The sequence below is a fragment of the Delphinus delphis genome, chromosome 2 (genome assembly GCF_949987515.2).
Source record: "Delphinus delphis chromosome 2, mDelDel1.2, whole genome shotgun sequence".
In the NCBI taxonomy this organism is placed as follows: Eukaryota; Metazoa; Chordata; class Mammalia; order Artiodactyla; family Delphinidae; genus Delphinus; species Delphinus delphis.
Window position 1 is genome coordinate 31,591,037 of NC_082684.1, and position 19,509 is coordinate 31,610,545.

General features: G+C 36.7%; 1 protein-coding gene across 3 annotated transcripts in view; it reads right to left on the minus strand.

Annotated features, from left to right (window-relative positions):
* The window catches only part of PCNX1 (pecanex 1), a 171,014-nt gene that overhangs the window by 49,310 nt on the left and 102,195 nt on the right, over nucleotides 1–19,509 (minus strand). For all 3 annotated transcript variants that reach the window (XM_060004314.1, XM_060004313.1, XM_060004312.1), the window contains 8 exons: nucleotides 17,206–17,238; nucleotides 15,482–15,653; nucleotides 14,848–14,958; nucleotides 12,680–12,771; nucleotides 6,066–6,175; nucleotides 5,543–5,648; nucleotides 3,707–3,799; nucleotides 812–962 (listed from right to left, as the gene is read on the minus strand). In XM_060004314.1, coding sequence (XP_059860297.1) covers nucleotides 812–962; nucleotides 3,707–3,799; nucleotides 5,543–5,648; nucleotides 6,066–6,175; nucleotides 12,680–12,771; nucleotides 14,848–14,958; nucleotides 15,482–15,653; nucleotides 17,206–17,238 — 868 coding nt within the window. The remainder of the gene's footprint in view (nucleotides 1–811; nucleotides 963–3,706; nucleotides 3,800–5,542; nucleotides 5,649–6,065; nucleotides 6,176–12,679; nucleotides 12,772–14,847; nucleotides 14,959–15,481; nucleotides 15,654–17,205; nucleotides 17,239–19,509) is intronic.

The window sequence follows — 19,509 nt, forward strand, 5'->3', positions numbered from 1 at the left end:
CTCTAAAGAAGTTACTTCATCTCCAAACAGTTGAGAAATTTACTCTCTATAGTAACTCATTAACTAAAGGGAAAGTCTGAGGAAAAAACATTGGCTTGTTTAATCCCTGGTATGTAATAATGATGACACAGGTATTAACTTTTATTATATCCCTAAAATGAGGAAATATATTATAGGTCATGGAACCAATGAACCAGACTGATTACTTGTAACAGAAAAGTCAGGGTTTAAAGCGACAAGTAAAAAGCTTGCCAAATGGACTGGCCTTCTACCTCTTTTTAGTCATTTTATACTTTATCCCAAATCTGAATGAACAGTAACAATTACAAATGTTTTTCACCTCTTTTCTCTTGATCAACTCTTTATAACCCTCTCTGGTAGGACATAGTGTCACTGGTGGAAACAGGAACGAAGACCTTTCTATTCCCTTTATGCTTTGAGTTAAAAATATATCAAATAGAAGTCTTAAAGAGGATTGAGTTGCCTGCATATTGCAAGGAAGATTGAGGGTAAAGGTAGGGACTGGAAAGAGAAGTCACAGACATACACTGAAGGATTAATCAATGAGAGGTCTGTGAAGAAAAACTTAGAGGAGGAAAGAGCAAGGTTTATTCTGTGGTAAGTTGGCATTTTAGCACTGACATTTATACTTCAACTGAAATGAAAGCAAAAGGTCTGATTCATTAGTGTCAAACCTAAGAAACACAAGCCGAAGTGTTACTTGATGATAGTTACTTAACAGTCACCTGTCAACAAAGTAAAAGAAAAAAATCCATAGTATTGAAAGGAAAAGTGTTAATGAAATACTTACTTCGAACTTCATACTGATTATACTCCACCGTCTTGAGCAGAGGGTGAGAGAAGCAGTGCCACGGTAGCTGCTTCCTAACTTGAGGCAGCACGTAATGGGTTACAAAACCCACGAAGCCGACAAGCGCATACAACACATACTTGAGCGCAGGCTAAAAGGAGGATAAAGTTGAGGACATGAAAAGTGATTCTGAGACCCAAAGGAGAACTTCTAATTTGTCAGTTCAATTTAGTCAACTATAGAATCTAAGAACTAAACATCTGTCTGCAGTTAACATTTCTATATTATGTAATTTTCTGATTAAATCAGCCATAAAAGGTAGTGACTGTTCACGTATTACAGATATTTTAAAATGTGTTAACTACTTTCCTTGGTGTCTCACACTGTCAATGTAATTAGAGTGTGGCCTGAGGTATATTGCTTGCTTCCCTAAGAATGTTCTATGTGACTTGCAGAGCAATGTATTCAATTGTTTTAGCTAGTAGAGATAAAGGACATGAGCTAAATAAAACTGTTAAGTTTGAGTGAAGAGCAAAATAGAATGAGGAAAAAGTTTTTTTTGTGGCTTCACATGGTTTGGAAGAGAGTTCTTATGTATGACTAAATTCACAAAAACCAAGTACCATCACTTCAAGTATTCAAATTAAAAGTCATACGTTTAGAAACTAAAGAGGTTTCCATCGGACCCCTGAAGACCCACTGGACCTCACTCAGCTTGTGAGGTACTCAGGAGTTAATGGTTCAAATTGGAAGAGAAGAAAACAGGCAAAAATGTTAAATTTAAATAATATAACCTTTGCTTCTGGCCAAATGGAATAATAGAGATTTACCCTATTCCACATGAATCAAAATAGAATAAAATATATGAACCAATGGTTTGCAATATACTAGACATAAGGAAATAATCAGTAAACACTGAGAGAAAGAAAACGGATGAGGTAAGTGTCAGGACTGCCCCAGCTTACTGCCCTTAGATACTTTCCAAGTTGCAGTGAAGGGAAGGGAATCCACATGAAGCCTGGTACCTCCTGAGTTGAGGAGACAGAACTAAAAGCCTGGAGACAGCAAAGCAGCTAGTGTTCACCAGAGCTCACCAGAGCAGACAGTGCTCCAAAGAGAAAACTTCATGGAGAGAGAACTTAGAAGATCTGCGGAGTCTCCCTCGAATATTCAGGGGAATCAGCACGTGTGTGTGGGAGAGAACTACATATGCAAAGGGAAGGAACCTCGCCAAGGGATTAGAGAGAAGAGTATCCAGCACTCACACAGGGCTAGGAATAGTGCCTGTTCTCACAAGCCAGGTTGGAAAAACTCAACATTCACAGGGCACTGGTCAGAGTATTCCAAAGCATGTTGCCTCAGTAGGGGGAATATTAGCCCTAAACTAAACAGCCCTAGTCTCAATTAAGCAATCTTAAAAGTTAGATCTGAGGGGATCAAACTGTTAACAAGTAACTTAATAGTGCCAAAAAACAAAGTTCAAGAGTATTTCTAGGAATACAAAAATATCCAATACACAAAAGGCCAACCTTATAATGCGTGACATCCAATCAAAAATTACCATGCATGCAAAGAATCAGGAAACTATGACCCATGGGGAAAAATATCAATTAATCAAAACCAACCCATAAGTGACAGAGAAATTAGAATTATGAGACAAGAACATTAAGAGAGTTAGAAGTGAATTCCATTTGTTCAAAAAAGTGAATAGAGGCATGAGAGATATAAAAAAAGACCTAAAATCCAACTTCTAAAGATGAAACTTGTTAGTTCTGAGACAAAAAATACACTGGATGGGATTAACTGCAGATTACATATTACAGAAGAAAAGATTAGTGAACTTAACAACAAAGCAATAGCAATAGAAAACATTCAAAATTAAACATGTGGTGGTGGGGGGGAAAGAATTTAAAATGAACAAAGCATCAGTGAACTGTGGGACAAATTCAAGAGGCCAAATATACATGTAACTGGAGTCCATGAGTGGGGGTGGGTGGAGGGACAGCAAAAGGAAAAGGGAAAAAACATTTACAGCAATAATGACCAAAATTTTCTAAATCTGATGAAAACTAGACCACAGATGCAATGTACCCCAGACACAAAAACATGAAGAAAACTACATGGAGGTGCATCATAATCAAATTGACACCATGTAGAAATACAGGTCTGCACAAGAGAATGAAGAGCCCCGAGGAAGGCAACCGCGTGGCCTGCAGACGCGCAGCACTGTACCGCAGGACCAAGCATCGCCCACACCCGGGCCTGATTTAGAGGACGACGTTCTGGACTTCCAGTTGTACTGGAATGAGACTTTGGGGGGTTTAGAAGGATGTGAATCACGGAGGCCAGAGGGCATACGGTGTCAGTCCAGCACGGTTCCTGGTGTTTATGCCTGCTTGTATTCCCCCCCACATTGCAGCAGGGCTGCCCTGTATGACCAATGGATACGGAAGAAGTGGTGGTATGTATGCCACATCCAGCATCAGTTATAAAAGGCTGGGCCTTCGGTCTTGGGCTTTCTCTCTCTAGGATCACTGGCTCTGGGGGAAACAGGCTGCCATTTTGTGAGGATATTCAGGCAGCCCCTGGTGAGGACCACACGGAGAAGAACTAAGCTCTCTGGCCAACAGTCAGCAAGAAAGTGAGGCCTGCTAACAGCCTCAGCTGATTGCAGCCACATATGACTGCAGCATCATAACACATGCTGAGCTGGGATCATCTGGCTAAGCCACTCCCAGAGTCACGACCCATGAGAAACCATGAGAAAATAAGTATTTGTTGTTAAAACCAAACAAAAAGTCATATATTTCGGCATTATGGACCAACACTACAATCAAATCAGAAGTGAATCCAAAGTTATTTTCCCCGAGTGAAAAGAATAAAATGATTCCTTACCTGCAATACTGTGAACACTGTGCTTACATGAATAGCAAAATACAGCACACCAATTACAATGCACACTACTAGGTCAGACTGTAAACGCTCGCTCTGTGGAACAAAACAGAATTATCTAACATTACACAAAAATTTAAACAAAATCTTTCCTCCCAAGTGGCCAAGCTTAAGAAATAAATTTTCATTGATCCTATTCTGTAGCACTTCTAGGTATTTCTTACACATAATAATTAACTACAATAAGTCTTATTTTCTTCCTCCGTTTCCTCATATTTTGGTTTGATACTGCAATGCCAAGGAAACTAAACTAAGCTTAACTAGTTCCACACACAGTAAACATATCATAACAAAGTCTTTTAGAATGAAGATTTTCCCCCCATTGGTCTGTAAGCTTTACATACAGGAAAAAGAAATGAGATATTTAAGTTCTTTTATAGGGTATATCCTTTTGGATAACAAAGTTATATTTTCATTGGCCTTCTGAAATGTTGAAACTGCATGCATATGTCCTGTTTTACTTATTGAATCTTGTTTTTTTTTAAAAAAAAATTTATTTATTTATTTATTTTTGTCTGCGTTGGCTCTTCATTGCTGCGCGCGGGCTTTCCCTAGTTGGGGGGAGCGGGGACTACTCTTTGTGGCGAGTGCGTGGGCTTCTCATTGCGGTGGCTTCTCTTGTTGCAGAGCATGGGCTCTAGGCACGCGGGCTTCAGTAGTTGTGGCTCGCGGGCTCTAGAGCGCAGGCTCAGTAGTTGTGACGCACGGGCTTAGTTGCTCCGCGGCATGTGGGATCTTCCTGGACCAGGGCTCAAACCCATGTCCCCTGCATTGGCAGGTGGATGCTTAACCACTGCGCCACCAGAGAAGTCCCTACTTACTGACTTTTGGTTCTTTTAGTGGTTGCAGTGAAAACCAGAAACCTCTTGATATCTTTGGTCATCAACTGACCCACAGATTTATGCTTTTAAGCTAATACATTCAGAAATATCCTATTATACTTAACATGAAATGTCCTTTGCTAACATGAAAACTAAAGTCAGAAAAAAACTCTTTAAATTATATCTTGAGGCAGTTTTGTATTTTCCTAAAGTTTTCTGAAGAATATATGAACAGCTTAAGTTCACTGAAGGTAAATATTAGTCTAATTCAAGACCTATATAAATTCAGTCTTTCATAAATGGAAATATGTAAAATAACTTAGGAAAAAAATGTTTTATGTTTTGTTCCATATGGCAGATATGAATCTGTAGAATTCATTTTTTAAGTAATAACTGAAAGAATGCAGGTAACATTAAAAATTTTTAAATTACTACATCTGCTTGAGTATATGAAATTAGTACAGGTTATTGTTCTCTCCTTCAACCTGGAAAATAAACATACACACACACTTACCCTTGAAAAATAAAACACACTAAAAGACCAGCAGATGACTTATAAAGACAAAGTTTTTATCAACAAAAATAACAACAAAATAAATCTAATTTATGTTAATATTCACCTTTCAAATCCTAGTTTAAATTCAATAGGATTAAGAATTCTATAAACAATGAAATCACTTAATCTCACCTTATCTAAAAATAAATATTTAGCATACTGTTCTACACTGAAACAAACTTTGAGGAATGAGCATTTCTTACATGTTAAAATTTGAAATAAAAACCACCAACCATGTACAACTATATATGTATTTTTCCCCAGTTACTAAAATTGTGTTACCTCAAAAAGTGTTCATTGTTTTATATAGTTCAGTGTTTATAGTGTTCAGTGTTTTATATAGTTCAATTGAACTATATAAAATTGAAGTCTTTCAGGTGATTTTAAAAAGCTAAAACTTACAACAGAATTTCTAAGTTTTTCAGGCAGTGGATCTTTTACTTCAGACAACGGGTCTTCTGGATTTTTCTCTTCTGTTTTTGGAAAAATCTTGGATTGCACCAAAGAGCTTTACATTAAAAAAAGAGAGAAAATAATTTAAAAATATATTTATAACCTAAAAACCAGTACTTCAAATGGCAAATAAAGTTTATGATAGAAAATGAAGTGATCCAAGTATATTTACTCATTAAGCTTAAGTTTAAGTTGCCATAAATTCTAAAAAGTTTTAGATGCCATAAATAAGCATACAATAAGAATATTTTTATGAAAATATAGTTTTAAATCTTAGGAGAGAAAAAGCTAACAAATACTTTCAGCCAGTGGTAATCAGAATGACCCAAAGTTAATATATTTTGAAATCAAATATAGATAAGTCAATGGCACTTTGACAAGGCATTGGAAAAACAGATTTTGGAAGTTAAGTTTGAAAGAAATGCCAACTTATTTAAATTTCTTTAATTCAGTAACAAGTAATCTCACTTACAAAAGTACAGATGGATCACTGCTTTGTCGACTGAGATGATAGGATACTGCCACTAATAAACCACAAAATATGGAGAAAAGCACTGGAATATGCTGCCCATCCCAAGAATCCTGTTGGGGAAAAAAAGTTTGACAGAACAATATGCTTCTAATTCACAACGTATCACATAATCCTTTTATGTCAGTATTTTGGAGAAAGATAACTTAATTAAACAAAACCTTTTCACATGTTATTAATTGCATTTTATTCCACATAAACTTAGATTTATTACTTTCTGATGAACTAGAATCTAACTGCTAGATCATTGTCAGATTTCTTTTGGTACTAAAGCTCTATTATACACTAGGAATAATACATTTGTTTCTGATACATGCTGCTGTCAATTTCTTTCGTATTTTAAGTGGTATTAAGTTTACAGTAAACTACGTTCCCTTTTTTGAAAAACAAAATAACTTGGTGTAGCAAACTTCTGTTATATATAATAACGGAGTAGGAAAAGGTAATACATGATACAACACTTCAGACAAAACAAACTGCTGACATTTGGTATGCTACTTTCTGGATGCCTCTGCTCATATAAAATGCCATTATGTCCTCCAGAGCACTGAATAGGCATCAGTGTTTCTTGAGTGAATAAACTGTATATTCCCAGAAATAAATAATACAAAGCTAGCTTCTAAGGCCAACCAAACATGTGGATGTGGATATGCCATGTCTGCTTTGCTCACTGCAGTATCTCTGGAGTCTACTAGCACAGTACTTGGTATAGGGTAGATAACACTGCTATAAGGAATAGTTAACAGTACTTAAGTATGGCCTGTGAGGTAAGCGCCTTTGTCTTTCTCTGGGGATTCAAGAGGAGAGAATGGCGGAGTGGGTAATCAAATAGTAGTTTATTATACAGCCTGCTTTTTTTTCCCATTTAGTAATAGTCTTGGAAATTGCTCCACATCACAACAGAGACCTTTTTTTTTAATGGCTACATCAAAATCTTATCATCATCATTGTATTACGTGTATCATACTATGTACTGAGCCCCATTCTCAGAGCTTGTAAGTACTTCCTAAATTCTTACAATCATCCTTGGAGATATGTACTATTACCCCCCAATTTATAGATGAGGAAACTAATGTACAGATGGTTTAAGTAATTTGTCCAGTTAAGTGGTGGAGCCAGGAACTGAACTTCCTTATATGTTTGAATTTACTGAGAAGAAAGTTAAACGATATGTGAAGAGTTTGAGAATGAAAGAGAGATAAATACATAAGAAAACAAAGTAAAGGAGAAAACGAAATGTATGTAGGAATAGCATTTGCACAGTGATAGTAAGGTAAACATACCGGGTGTATGAGGGAGACAAGGAAGGCTGCGTCTAGTAGAAATGTGGGGGGAGAGGTGAAAGAAAGTTAAGCCTACAATTCCATGACGTGCAGTCCATGGATAATGCCTAAACCTTGACAAAATACAAGAAGTGTAAGTTAGTTGCTTAGAGATACGGAAGGAAATACCAAAAGAATCAGTTCAAAGAATTGAAAGTGGTTAACTCTGAGGAAGAAATAACGGGGTAGGGGATTGCTGTCCCTGGCACTAAGTCTTGTAGAAATATTTGACTCTTTAAAAGATAACTATGTCCAACTCTGGTAAAAATGAAAACTGAAAAAAAGATGTGCAGTACAACCACTCTGGAAAACTGGCAATTCAGTTTTAGTTATCTACCCAAGAAACATGAAAACATATATCCACAAAAAAAGACTTGCACAAGAACGTTCATAGCAGCCTTATTCATAATAGCCCTAAATTAGAAACAACCCAGATGTTCATCTCTAAGACAGCAGATAAACTGTGACATATTCATACAATGGAAATAAGGAGGATTTAAAACTAAATGGGATACTTCTCTGCAACAAAAAGGAACAAACTACTGATACACATAATGTAGATGAATCTCAAAAACATAATATGAACAAAACACATCAGTTACAAAAGAGTAACTATGGCATGATTCCATTTTTATGAAGCTCAAGCACCGCAAACCTATAATAAAATAAAAGCGGCTGGGGCAGAGCAACTGGGAAGGAACAAGAGGGAACTTTCTGATGGTGATGACACTATTTTGTATCTTGCTAGGGGTGTATATTACACAGGTATGTGCATTTGTCACAACTTATCCAATTCTGTACTTAAGATAGGTGGAATTCACTGTGTACAAATTTTGCCTCAAAACAAGTTCTGAAAAAAACCCAAAAGATGCTTGCATTTATTTAACAAATGCTTGACACTACTTTTTGTTGCTCTTAGACAAAAAAAGAAATCCTTAAATTGGTCTCAAAATGACTTATTTTATTTACATTAATAATTTAGAATAATATGCAATACAATGATTAAAAGATGGATTTGTTCTACACACTGTATTGGGTCTGAACGTTTTCACTTCATTACATAATGGCCCAAATTCTGGCGATCTCTTAATAATATGTAAGCATCTAGAAAGTATATACATAAAAAACAGGAGGTACTAAAGTTGTCTTAGAGGAATAATGTTAACTTTTAATAAGCTTTAAAGTTCAAGGAAAAACAAAACGTAAACACAAATAAAGCAGAAATAACAGATGTAAAAGTCTACATTAGTGAATAGATAAAAAAATTAAACCATACCTAAAGGCATGCAATAGTGTTCCCCAATGAGCCTAACTGTCCAGAAGTAACTTCTATCGTCAATTTCTTGTGTATTCTTCCATAAATGCTCTATGTATGCACAAGCCATCAGGTGTGCTTTTTTTAAAAAAGGCACAAAGGAAACATCTATTTTTTGGCATATTGTCTTCCTTTATATTAAAACACACACACACACACACACACACACACACACACACACACACAAACACAAACACACACAGAGGAATATTATTCAAGCTTTAAAAAAAGGAAATTTTGTCACCTGCAACAACATGGATGAAACTGGAGGGCATTATGCTAAGTAAAATAAGCCAGACAGAATGACAAATACTGCACGTTATCACTTATATGTGGGGGGGAAACGTCAAACTCATAAAAACAGAGAATAGAAAAGTGGTTGTCAGGGACTGGGAGGTGGGGGAAACAGGGAAAGGTTGGTAAAAGGGTACAAACTTTCAGTTATAAGATAAAGTTTAGGTACGGCATGGGCAAATGGGTAAAGAGGGTCAAAAGGCACAAACTTCCAGTTCTGTTTAATATTTATTTATTTATTTATTTGGCTGCATCGGGTCTTAGTTGCAGCATGCGGGATCTTTTTTTAGTTGCGGCACGTGGGATCTAGTTCACTGACCAGGAATCGAACCCGGGTTCCCTGCATTGGGAGCGTGGAGTCTTACCCACGGGACCACCAGGGAAGTCCCAAACTTCCGGTTTTAAGATAAATAAGTTCTGGGGAGGTAACGTACAGCACAGTGACTACAGTTAATAATAATGTATGCATATTTAAAAGGTGCTAAGAGAACACATCTTAAAAGTTCTCAACACAAGAAAAAATATTTGTAACTATGTATGGTGACATCTGTTAACTGGATTTATTGTGGTGCTTGTCTTGCAATATATACAAATATTGAATCATTAGCTGAAACTAATATAATGTATATGTCAATTATACCTCAATAAAAATTAAAATAATAAACTTAGAAATTTTTTTTAAAAGATGAATAAGTTCTGAGGAGCTAATATGTAACACAGTGACTATAGTTGATAACACTGAATTGTAGAACTGAAATTTGCTAAGAGTAGAATTTAAATGTGCTCACCAAAAAAAGAGGTAAATATGTGAGGTGATAAATGTGTTAACTTGTCAGGAGGAATCCTTTCACAACGCATACGTATATCAAATCATCATACTGTACACTTTAAATATCTTACATTTTTGTCAATTACATTTCAATACAGCTTGATAAAAAAGAAACAAATTGTATGTCTTGGAAATCATTCCACATTTGCAGATAAAAAGTCTATTTTGGGACTTTCCTGGTGGTCCAGTGGCTAAGACTCTGACTAATCTAGGACTGAACTAGGAGTTCACATGCTGCAATTAAAAGATCCTGCATGCCACAATGAAGATCTTACATGCAGCAATGAAGATTCCGTGTGCCACAACTAAGACCCAGTGCAGCCAAATAAATAAATAAATAGGATAGATAGATACATAAATAATTTTAAAGTCTGTTTTTATTCTTTTTCGTGGCTGTATAGTATTCCAGTGTAAGGCTATACCATATTTGATTTAAGCAGTCACAAACAACAAATACTAGGTCGTTTACAGTTTTTGCTGTTACAAACACTGCTATGATGAAATCTCTGCACATAGTCTTTGCTCATTTATATAAGTACATCTGCACATTTATTCTATTACAATGGGGAATGCCTAAAACTAAAATAGTCTAATGTAAATGCCATGGCCAAGAAGGAAGGAAAATAAAAACATATCCCCCTGCCTGTCTTAGGACACAAGTTTCTAGCTGGCAGTTTTACAATTGCTGCTCTTCTGCTATGTAATTATAGTTAAATAGGCCTTTAGAAAATTAGAAAACTTACTGCATTGTTAACTTCTATGACTGCAACTTTCAAATAATGACCCACTTTCCAAAACATGTTCTCCAAACATAGATCTAAAACCTTTATACCAGGATGGTTTATAGGTAGTGTAGCTGGGAGAAGCTTGGATTTGGATCTCATTACCTCCAGTTCCTTCCTGGGCTTAATGTCATCAAGTATCTCCCTCTCTGATCAATTTTCCATCTCCCATTTTAAATGCAATCAAGGCTCAGATCTTTTTTAAAAAACAAAACCCAGAAAACAATCGTGTGCACAGGTTTCCCGACTATATTCTAGAGAGAGTAGAATACGTTTCCTTAATATCTATACAGACCTAAACTTATATTAATCTAGCTTCCTCAGCCAAAACACCAAAAAAGCTGTTTTGTTAAAGTCACCAATATCCTATTAACTGCCAAATTCAATAAATTTTTTTTCACACTGTATTGCTTCTGAAGTTTCCTTTGTTGGATTCTGTTCCATCTACTGCTTAAATATTGGCATTTCCCAGTGTTCTATCTGCATCCTGCCAACCCAGGCTAGCAGTCTTTTTCTTATACTTTGTTGATGAATTCTAAATCTTTTCATCATTACTGCAAATAACTACCCACTATGTATCTCTGGATACCCCATTAATGCCAACAAATAAAAGTGTCCAAATGTAAACAATCACCTTCCCCAGTAAACTCAAAGATTTCCAATCATGTGCATTAATATCACCATCTAACCAGATGTTCAAGCCAGCCCCTACCCAGAAGTCATCCTGGATCCTACTCTGGCTCTTTTCATCCACAGAGTTCCCAAATATATTCACTGAATCCAATTTTCATTAAGTCCCTTATAATTAAGACGGCAGCACAAGAGTCACCCTACTTCTGATACTTCCTGCTTATATTTCAGTCTCCTTCACACTGGGGACCAAGTAATCTTTCTAAAATGCAACACTGATCATTTCCTTGCCTTACCTCGAATATTTGGTGGTCTTCCATCTCCACCCAATACGTTCAGGATAAAAGATATTTCATAATCCAGCCGTTGCTTACCTTTCCAGCCTTACTGTAGGCCATCTTTCCTCATGTACCCAAATTTCCAGCAATTCCAAATTATTTGCTGTTTCCTGTACATAACACACTTTCTTTACAACTCCATGGCTCTTCATCCCTTGTTTCAACTAGCTATTTCCTATTGTTCTTCAAATTTTGGTTAAAAAACCACCCCCTAGGAAAATCATCTTTAATCCCTTTAGGCTGAACAGGGTAATATCTTAATTCGTATACCTGTAACACTCTGTTTTCACAGCCTTCATCACCCTCTATTAAGAGCATCGACTGACTTGTTAATCACAGTTAACATATAGGCAAATTAAAAGCAGAACTAGGCACACAGTAAGCACAGTAAATGCTACTGAATAAGTGAAGCAAGGAAGGATGCTATGAGTCACTTTTCATAGCCCTTTCAACCCCATCGTTCTCTGATTATCTTGTATTAATCATAAAAAAATAAAATACCAGGAGCTGAGAGCTGTTTATGAGAAATCTAAAATTTTTACAGTTATAATTTGGTGACAATTGTTTTAAGATGGAACTAATAAGGCTCGTCCAGATTCTTCTAAACCAATAATGACATTAAATTTCAGTGTGTTAATTTTTGCTAGACTGTATTTTAAATTGCAGTCCTTGAACAACTTCTCCTAAGTTTTAAAAAATCTTGATGTGAAGAGTAGTTACATATATTCTTAAGTAGAAACCTAAAATTAATTTCATATTCTGTTATTACTATGCCCACCTCTATCCCAGACCAGCCGAGTTTTTACTAATCTGTTTCTAATATTAACCTATGATTACTACATGGAAAAGGATTTTCCTTTAGTAATGATTAACTATGAAATTGCTTTCAAATTCAAACTAAATGAGAATAAGAATAATGCTCAACATAGGAAGACCATGAAAATTAATGCTGAAGAGATACCAGGAAAAAACTCATTAGTTAATTTAAAACAATCTTAATATAGAAAAGTAGCCTTAAAGACACAACATACTACATGTATTGCTCACCTTTAAGGCGCCGTAACACAATCCGTATAGTAAGGCTACTGCCACAATGCTACAGATGAAACTGTAAAGTGCTGCAAGCAGGCTTGTAGTGGCTAGACAGGAAAGGGAAAATGAAATCAACATTTATAAACATTTATGGAGAAAACATACTTTAAAAGGTCACTGAAAAGTATTTAAAATGGTATGCTATTAACTATAACTAAATATCTACTTGTTAGATTTATAAAACTTCAGTTTCTTCATCTTATCCTTTCAAAAAATTCTGAGGACTTTCCTGGTGGCACAGTGGTTAAGATTCCGCCTGCCAATGCAGCAGACACGGGTTTGAGCCTTGGTTCGGGAAGACCCCACATGCCACGGAGCAACTAAGCCCATGTGCCACAACTACTGAGCCTGCGCTCTAGAGCCCGCGAGCCACAACTACTGAGCCCATGTGCCACAACTACTGAAGCCCATGTGCCTAGAGCCCATGCTCCACAACAAGAGAAGCCACCGCAATGAGAAGCACGCGCACCACAACGAAAAGTAGCCCCCCGCTCACCACAACTAGAGAAAGCCCGCGCGCAGCAACGAAGACCCAGCGCAGCCAAAAATAAAATAAATAAATTTATATAAAAAAAAACTGAAACGACAAAGGTTTACTATCAACAATTTCTGATACAAGGTAAAATATATTCCCCTTGGAAGTAATAAACATTTATCTACAGCAGAAAAAAACTGTACCTATATTATGCTTCAAGAATATATCTTATTATTTATAAAAGTATGGGAAAACGAAGCTTGCAGAGCCTGAAAAGAAGCTAGAAATGTATTATGTAGACTGTCTATGTAAACAGAACTTGTGTTACCCACAGAAATAAATGTATATTCCCATGTGTTAATCAATTCTCACAAAAGAGTAATGATCTAACTGCTAACAATAACAAAAAATAGATCTAATGGGATTACTAATAATAAGGAATAGAGGATGGCTAAGATAACAGACTTTAATAGTAATTTTATATGGTGACCATAAAAGAACTCTACAAGAAAAATTTTTCTTTAGGAGATATTAAAAACCTAACACCTTGCACAAGTTTGTAAATTATGACAAAGCCCACTATTATAAATTACCTACACTAAACCTTCTGCATAGTATTTAGATTAATATAGCACCTATAATAGTCCCCTAAATACTGAAATTGTTTTCTACCCATTAAGCTATGCTGAAGCCCAGCCCAGTCTTAATTCACACCCCTTCAAATTTTCAAAACAATAAAAATGCTCTAGATACATAGTGACATAGAAGAAGCTTAGCTTCTATTTAAAATTTAAACCATAATATCAACATTTTATCAGTAGAGATAATTTCAATGCATATACTTGGAAGATGTGGACTGCAAATGTGAAGTATAGATAGAAATAAACTATAAAGTTCAGTCATTTCTTTCCCTTTCATATTTTTTTCTATAGTTGTACACTCATCTTTCAATAAGATGTTAGATGGTTAAACTTTATAAATAAGGGTATATTTTAACCATGGTGGCTGCCCAAAGTGTAATTTTCAAGTTCTGCAAAACATTATTCCAGGGTAATTTTGGTATAGTCTTACTTATTTTGAAAATAAAATGTACATGTAACAGGGAATACATTTCTAAGAATATCAATTCATATCCATATATCCTACTCTAAAAACAGAGATATTTCTAAAAATTTTATTCAGTAAAATGCTTTTACTAAAAGCATTCTGGTTTTGGTGTTCCCATTCTAAAGATAAAATAAAGCTCTGAAACCAAATATATAGACTATCAAATGCATACACTAGTTCAAAATCTAAATATAATGCCATGTATCAGAGCTCAAGCTATTTGATCTTCTATAAATATTTCGTTAAGTCTATTCAGGTTCCATGTAAACTCACTATAACTTTTACTTTAAGATGACAGTATTTTACCACTTACAAATCAACTCCATTATCCCTGGATCTTTCCCTAAAGTAGCAGCCTTGACTATTTTTTCCTATCTACAAATTAATTCCTGTTCTGTCTGTAATTATTAAATAAGTGCCTTTTTCTTTCTAATTACAATTCTAAAATAAAAACCGGAAAAGTAATTTAATGTTCAGTTTATTACTTAGTGATCTGTAAAAGTAATACTGTAAACTGTAATTTTTATAAAGAAGTACTCACCATTACCACCAAAGATATGGATATCCAATTGTTCACAAAGGTACATTACAAATGTATTCACCTGAGGCAGGAGACCAATGAAAAATACTATTGGGAAACAGAGTGTAAACACTATAGAAGGAAAGAAAAGCAAGTTAAAAACAGTATATCCCATCCATCTTTTGTTCATCTAAGATCATAAAATAAATGATAAAAAGAAACCCAAAATTAATATAAATTACTACGCTAGTTTCTTAAAGTTGCTTAAGACTACAAACCAAATTTCTTAAAATGTACCATTTTAAATTATTTCTCTCTAGATAACTGCCTGAATATTAAATAATCTTTCCAACTATAAACAACAGCTTTTAAAATTAATTCAACTGTTTTCACATAATAGGAACCTGAGATCCAAAGGAAATCTTTCATTCCATCTGCTTCAACAACAGAAGAATTACCATAATATTTGTTCATCATTAGCTTTTTTCATTCCTAACAGCCCTATAGTTTTGTTCCTCACTGAGAGGATGGCAATAAACAGCAAAATAAACCCAGTAAAACTATTTTTATCTATATAATTGATCTATTTATCAGTGAATGGTTTGTATACAAATAAATTAACATTAAGATCTAAGATACTTTAAAGATGACTCACCTATAACTAAATCCCTGGCTGATACAAGCACCAGCGGATTGGTGAAAGTTATTCCGTATAATTTGAACTTGGTTGTAGTAAGGTTTCTACTACCATAATCCAAGAGCCAAATAAGACCACAACACAAACAGAAATAAACTGGTCTACTGTAGGCAATGATACGATTATGACCCTGAAAATGATATTAAAAAAGAAGTCAGTTTATTTAATTTGAAGTGTCACAACTAGCTACTGAGATCTTTGATGGCTTGTATTCTAAGGATTCAAAATGCTTCCATATGGAGGTCAGATTTCTGACTGTGGCAGAAGGGAATTACAAATAAGGATAGGAGGAAGAACAGAATAAACCCCATGATAATTGATTGAAATTAAGTCTCAGTATGAACTCAGTATTTTTAATATGCATATAAATAGATAGGTATAAGAATAAATGTGTGTATATACATGTATGTGTGTATGTTAAGTGTATACATGTATTTTTCTAGCTTTATCCACTGAGAGGACCTAGAAGCAATGACATTCTAGCAATAAAGATTACTAGCATCCAGCTCTTAGTTTATAAATAACATTATCCACTAAAAAGAACTAAGGATCCACAGAGAAAAGGCTGGTTTCAGGCTAGGGTCGGGAAAGTATAAGATGAGCTTGGAACAAATAATTGTGCCCAAAAGGAAGAAAGTACTTTTAAAATGATGAAGGTATGTCAAAAGGACACAGAAGGCAGCTTGATGGGCTCCCAATGGCCAAATCAGGAACAATTTGAGCATCAAAATAATGATAGTAACATTACTGTCCATTTAATAAAATAAGAATCCATGAATCCACACCAATACAAACAAAAAGGGAAAGTTCTTCCAGTAAAAAGTCAACTTATAAATGTAGAAGGTCTGATGGAACTAAAAAAATCACTATTTGGCAACCATCAAATGATAACTGATTCAGGCAAGAAACATCAATAGATACTAAAAACAACTGGGCAGAGGTTTGCAGGGCAACAGGACATATACACAATCTCAAAGTATCTCCTATGGTATACTTATTAACTACAAGAGAAAAATGGTAACATTTCAGTAGAGTATTGGTTCTCAAGGGAGAACCCCTTGCCCCGCAGGGAACATATGGCAATGTCTGAAGACATTGTGGTTGTCACAGTTGGGGTGAGGGTGCTATTGGCATCTAATGGGTAGAAGTCAGAGATAATGCTAAACAGCCTACAATGCACAGGACAGATCCTCCCCACCCCCAACTTTCAACAAAGAATTATCCAGCCCAAAATGTTAACATTGCAGTGTTTCAAAAACACTGCATACACTACCCTTAGCCAAAAAATCAAAGTTAACATCACCAGTAAAAGCATAAATTGACATTATGTGCGTCTGGATATGATGAGTTAGGAAGAACACAGCATTTTTGTAATATTCCTACCAAAAAAGCACAGCCTGTATCTAATAAAGAAGAAATATCAGACAAAGTCAAATTGAAGATTGTCTGTCTACAAAATTACTGGCCTGTACCCATTAAAAATGTCAATATTGTGTGAGACAAATACTGAGGAACTGCTCTAGACTAAAGGAGGCTAGAAAGAACAAATGCACCATCAGGGACTTTCTACTGCCAGTGAGAAAATAATAACATAAATCTTAGTTCAGTCTGACATATGACCAAAAAAAGGCTTTGAGGAATGTTAAGGAAACACAAGTTACAGGTGTATTAGAGTGACTTACATGTCTGGGAGAAGAAGAATCTGGTTGGACACTCTAAAAAAGAAACAGACAGATTATACTACTGAAGACCTGGTAATTTTACATTAACTTCCAAAATGCCCAAAATAATTTCAAGTAAATATCCCATAGCTAAGAAATGACCTACATTAATTCTGTTGAAACATCAACAGAAGACAAAACATCAGCTCCAGATACTGAGGTCACTGATATTAAAACATCTCAAATCTTTCCTAACTCTTACACTGACTATGATTAATTAATAATCTGCATCTAGCTTAATGTTTCTGAAGTGGCATATAGCAGACAGATCCATCCCACTACTTGGCTCATTCCAACACCTAAGTACAGTTAAGGTAGAATGCTTTCTCACGGCAACATCACTCCATTCAGGAAATGCACAAAATATGGGTTAGCTTAAAAGAAGGATTCCAGTTCTGCCCACAAATTCCAAACTTACTAAACAATTCAATGGTAGTTGTGTTAAACATATTCTCTACATTTTCACATCAAACTCATCAAATTAGTTAAGCTGTATCCTTCTAAGAGACTTTAACAACTTTCCATAAAAATGTTCAAAATGTATAGTGCAGCTACCTCCCAAATCATGACTTTTCTCCAAAGTTGCTGTTCATTTTCAATAGCATACCAAACAGTTTCACTAGGATGGTCTATCACCAACCTACAAGTCTACATTGGACTAAACTCACTGAGTTTGGCATGTGGCCCCTGGCTGGATACGAGACCAGACAATCTTTAAACTCTTTCAATTCGAACATCTATCCTCCTAAAGCTCTGTTCCCGCCTTTCTTATTTCTGTTTATGATATTGCTATTCTTCTAGTCAACTGGATTTTAAAAATCTGAAATAGTTTTAAAAATCTCAGTCATCCTTTGCCTTTTCCATATCTAACCATATTAAGCAGTGGACAAAATTAACAGGATAAGGGACATTGGATCCAGGGAATGAATTTAAATGGCTTGGGGCAATAAAGGGATGGATAAAGGGGAACTGAAATGAAAAGCAAGAAGAAAGGCCAGAAATTGTAACACAGAATCACCAAATTTAATCAGAGGGACTTAATCACTGTCATTAGAGGTGAAGAAGAAGGAGCAGAGGCTCTAAGATCTGGGTTGGTATACAACTATCAAAAGCAAAGGAACTGGAGCAGAGTCAAGATGGCGTACTAGGAGGAAGCGGAATTCTCGTCTCCTCAGAACTGGGCACCTGCCAGGCACCCACTGGGGAGGGCACCTAAGGGGACGGAAGGAACCCCAAGTGACCGGGTAAGACGTGGCACGTGGGGGGAGTGAAGGGGGAGAAGAAGTAGAGGTAGGGTGGGGCTGGCACCCCTGAGGGGTGGCTGGGGGAGGGGAAGGGATCCCAGGCCCAAAGGGGGAAACTGGGGAACCACTGGGAGGGCAGAGGATCAAAAGGGAGCATGGCCAGCTTTCCCCTGCCTACTTGGACCCCCAGAAACCTGTTGAGATGCCGGGCCTGATCCTCTGCCCACCTAGGCCCCCTCCAGCCATGTGGGTCCTGAGGGAGTGGGAGGGAGGGAAGGGGGAGCAAAAGTAAAGGCCAGACCTCTGGGACTGGCACCCCTGAGGGGTGTCTGGGGGAGGTAAGGAGTTCCTACACCCAGCAGGACACACCCACAGTTAGGGGTCCAGCAGCAACGGGGGAGACCCTGGGAGAGATGGTGGGGGAGGTGCACGAAGGAACAGAAGGGAACGGGGCCAGTGCTTTCCCTGTCCACTTAGGCACTGGGAAGCCTGTTGGGCTCCAGGACCTAATCCTCTGCCCTCAGAGCCTCCCTCCTGCCATTCAGAGCCCAAGCCCCACACCAACACCCCCACCCAGTGCCCCACCTCTACACTCGGAGATCCCCTCCATCGAGCTGGGCCTAAACCCCACCCACACACGCTCACCCACACACGCCCTACCTCCAAACTCCGGAACTCCACTCTCCAGAAGCTGTCCTTTCCACATGCTGCCTCTACCCTTCTGCCAGGTGCTAAGCAGCGGCCCCGCCCCACACTTGAACGTCACCCTGCCTAGGCCCCGCCCCACGCTCAAACATCAACCCCCCAAACCGCCTATGTCACACCCCACCCTAAACCCAACCCCTGCCTAAGTTCCACCCCCCAACTAAACTCCACCCCCATAGACAAGGCTTTTTTTTTTCTTTTCTTTTTTCCTCTTTTAGATTAGGGTTCTGTTTTACCTTGTTGATTCATTGTTGTTGATTTTTTAATTTTTCCTAATAAATCTTTTATTTTCCTAATTTTATTTTATTCTTTATCC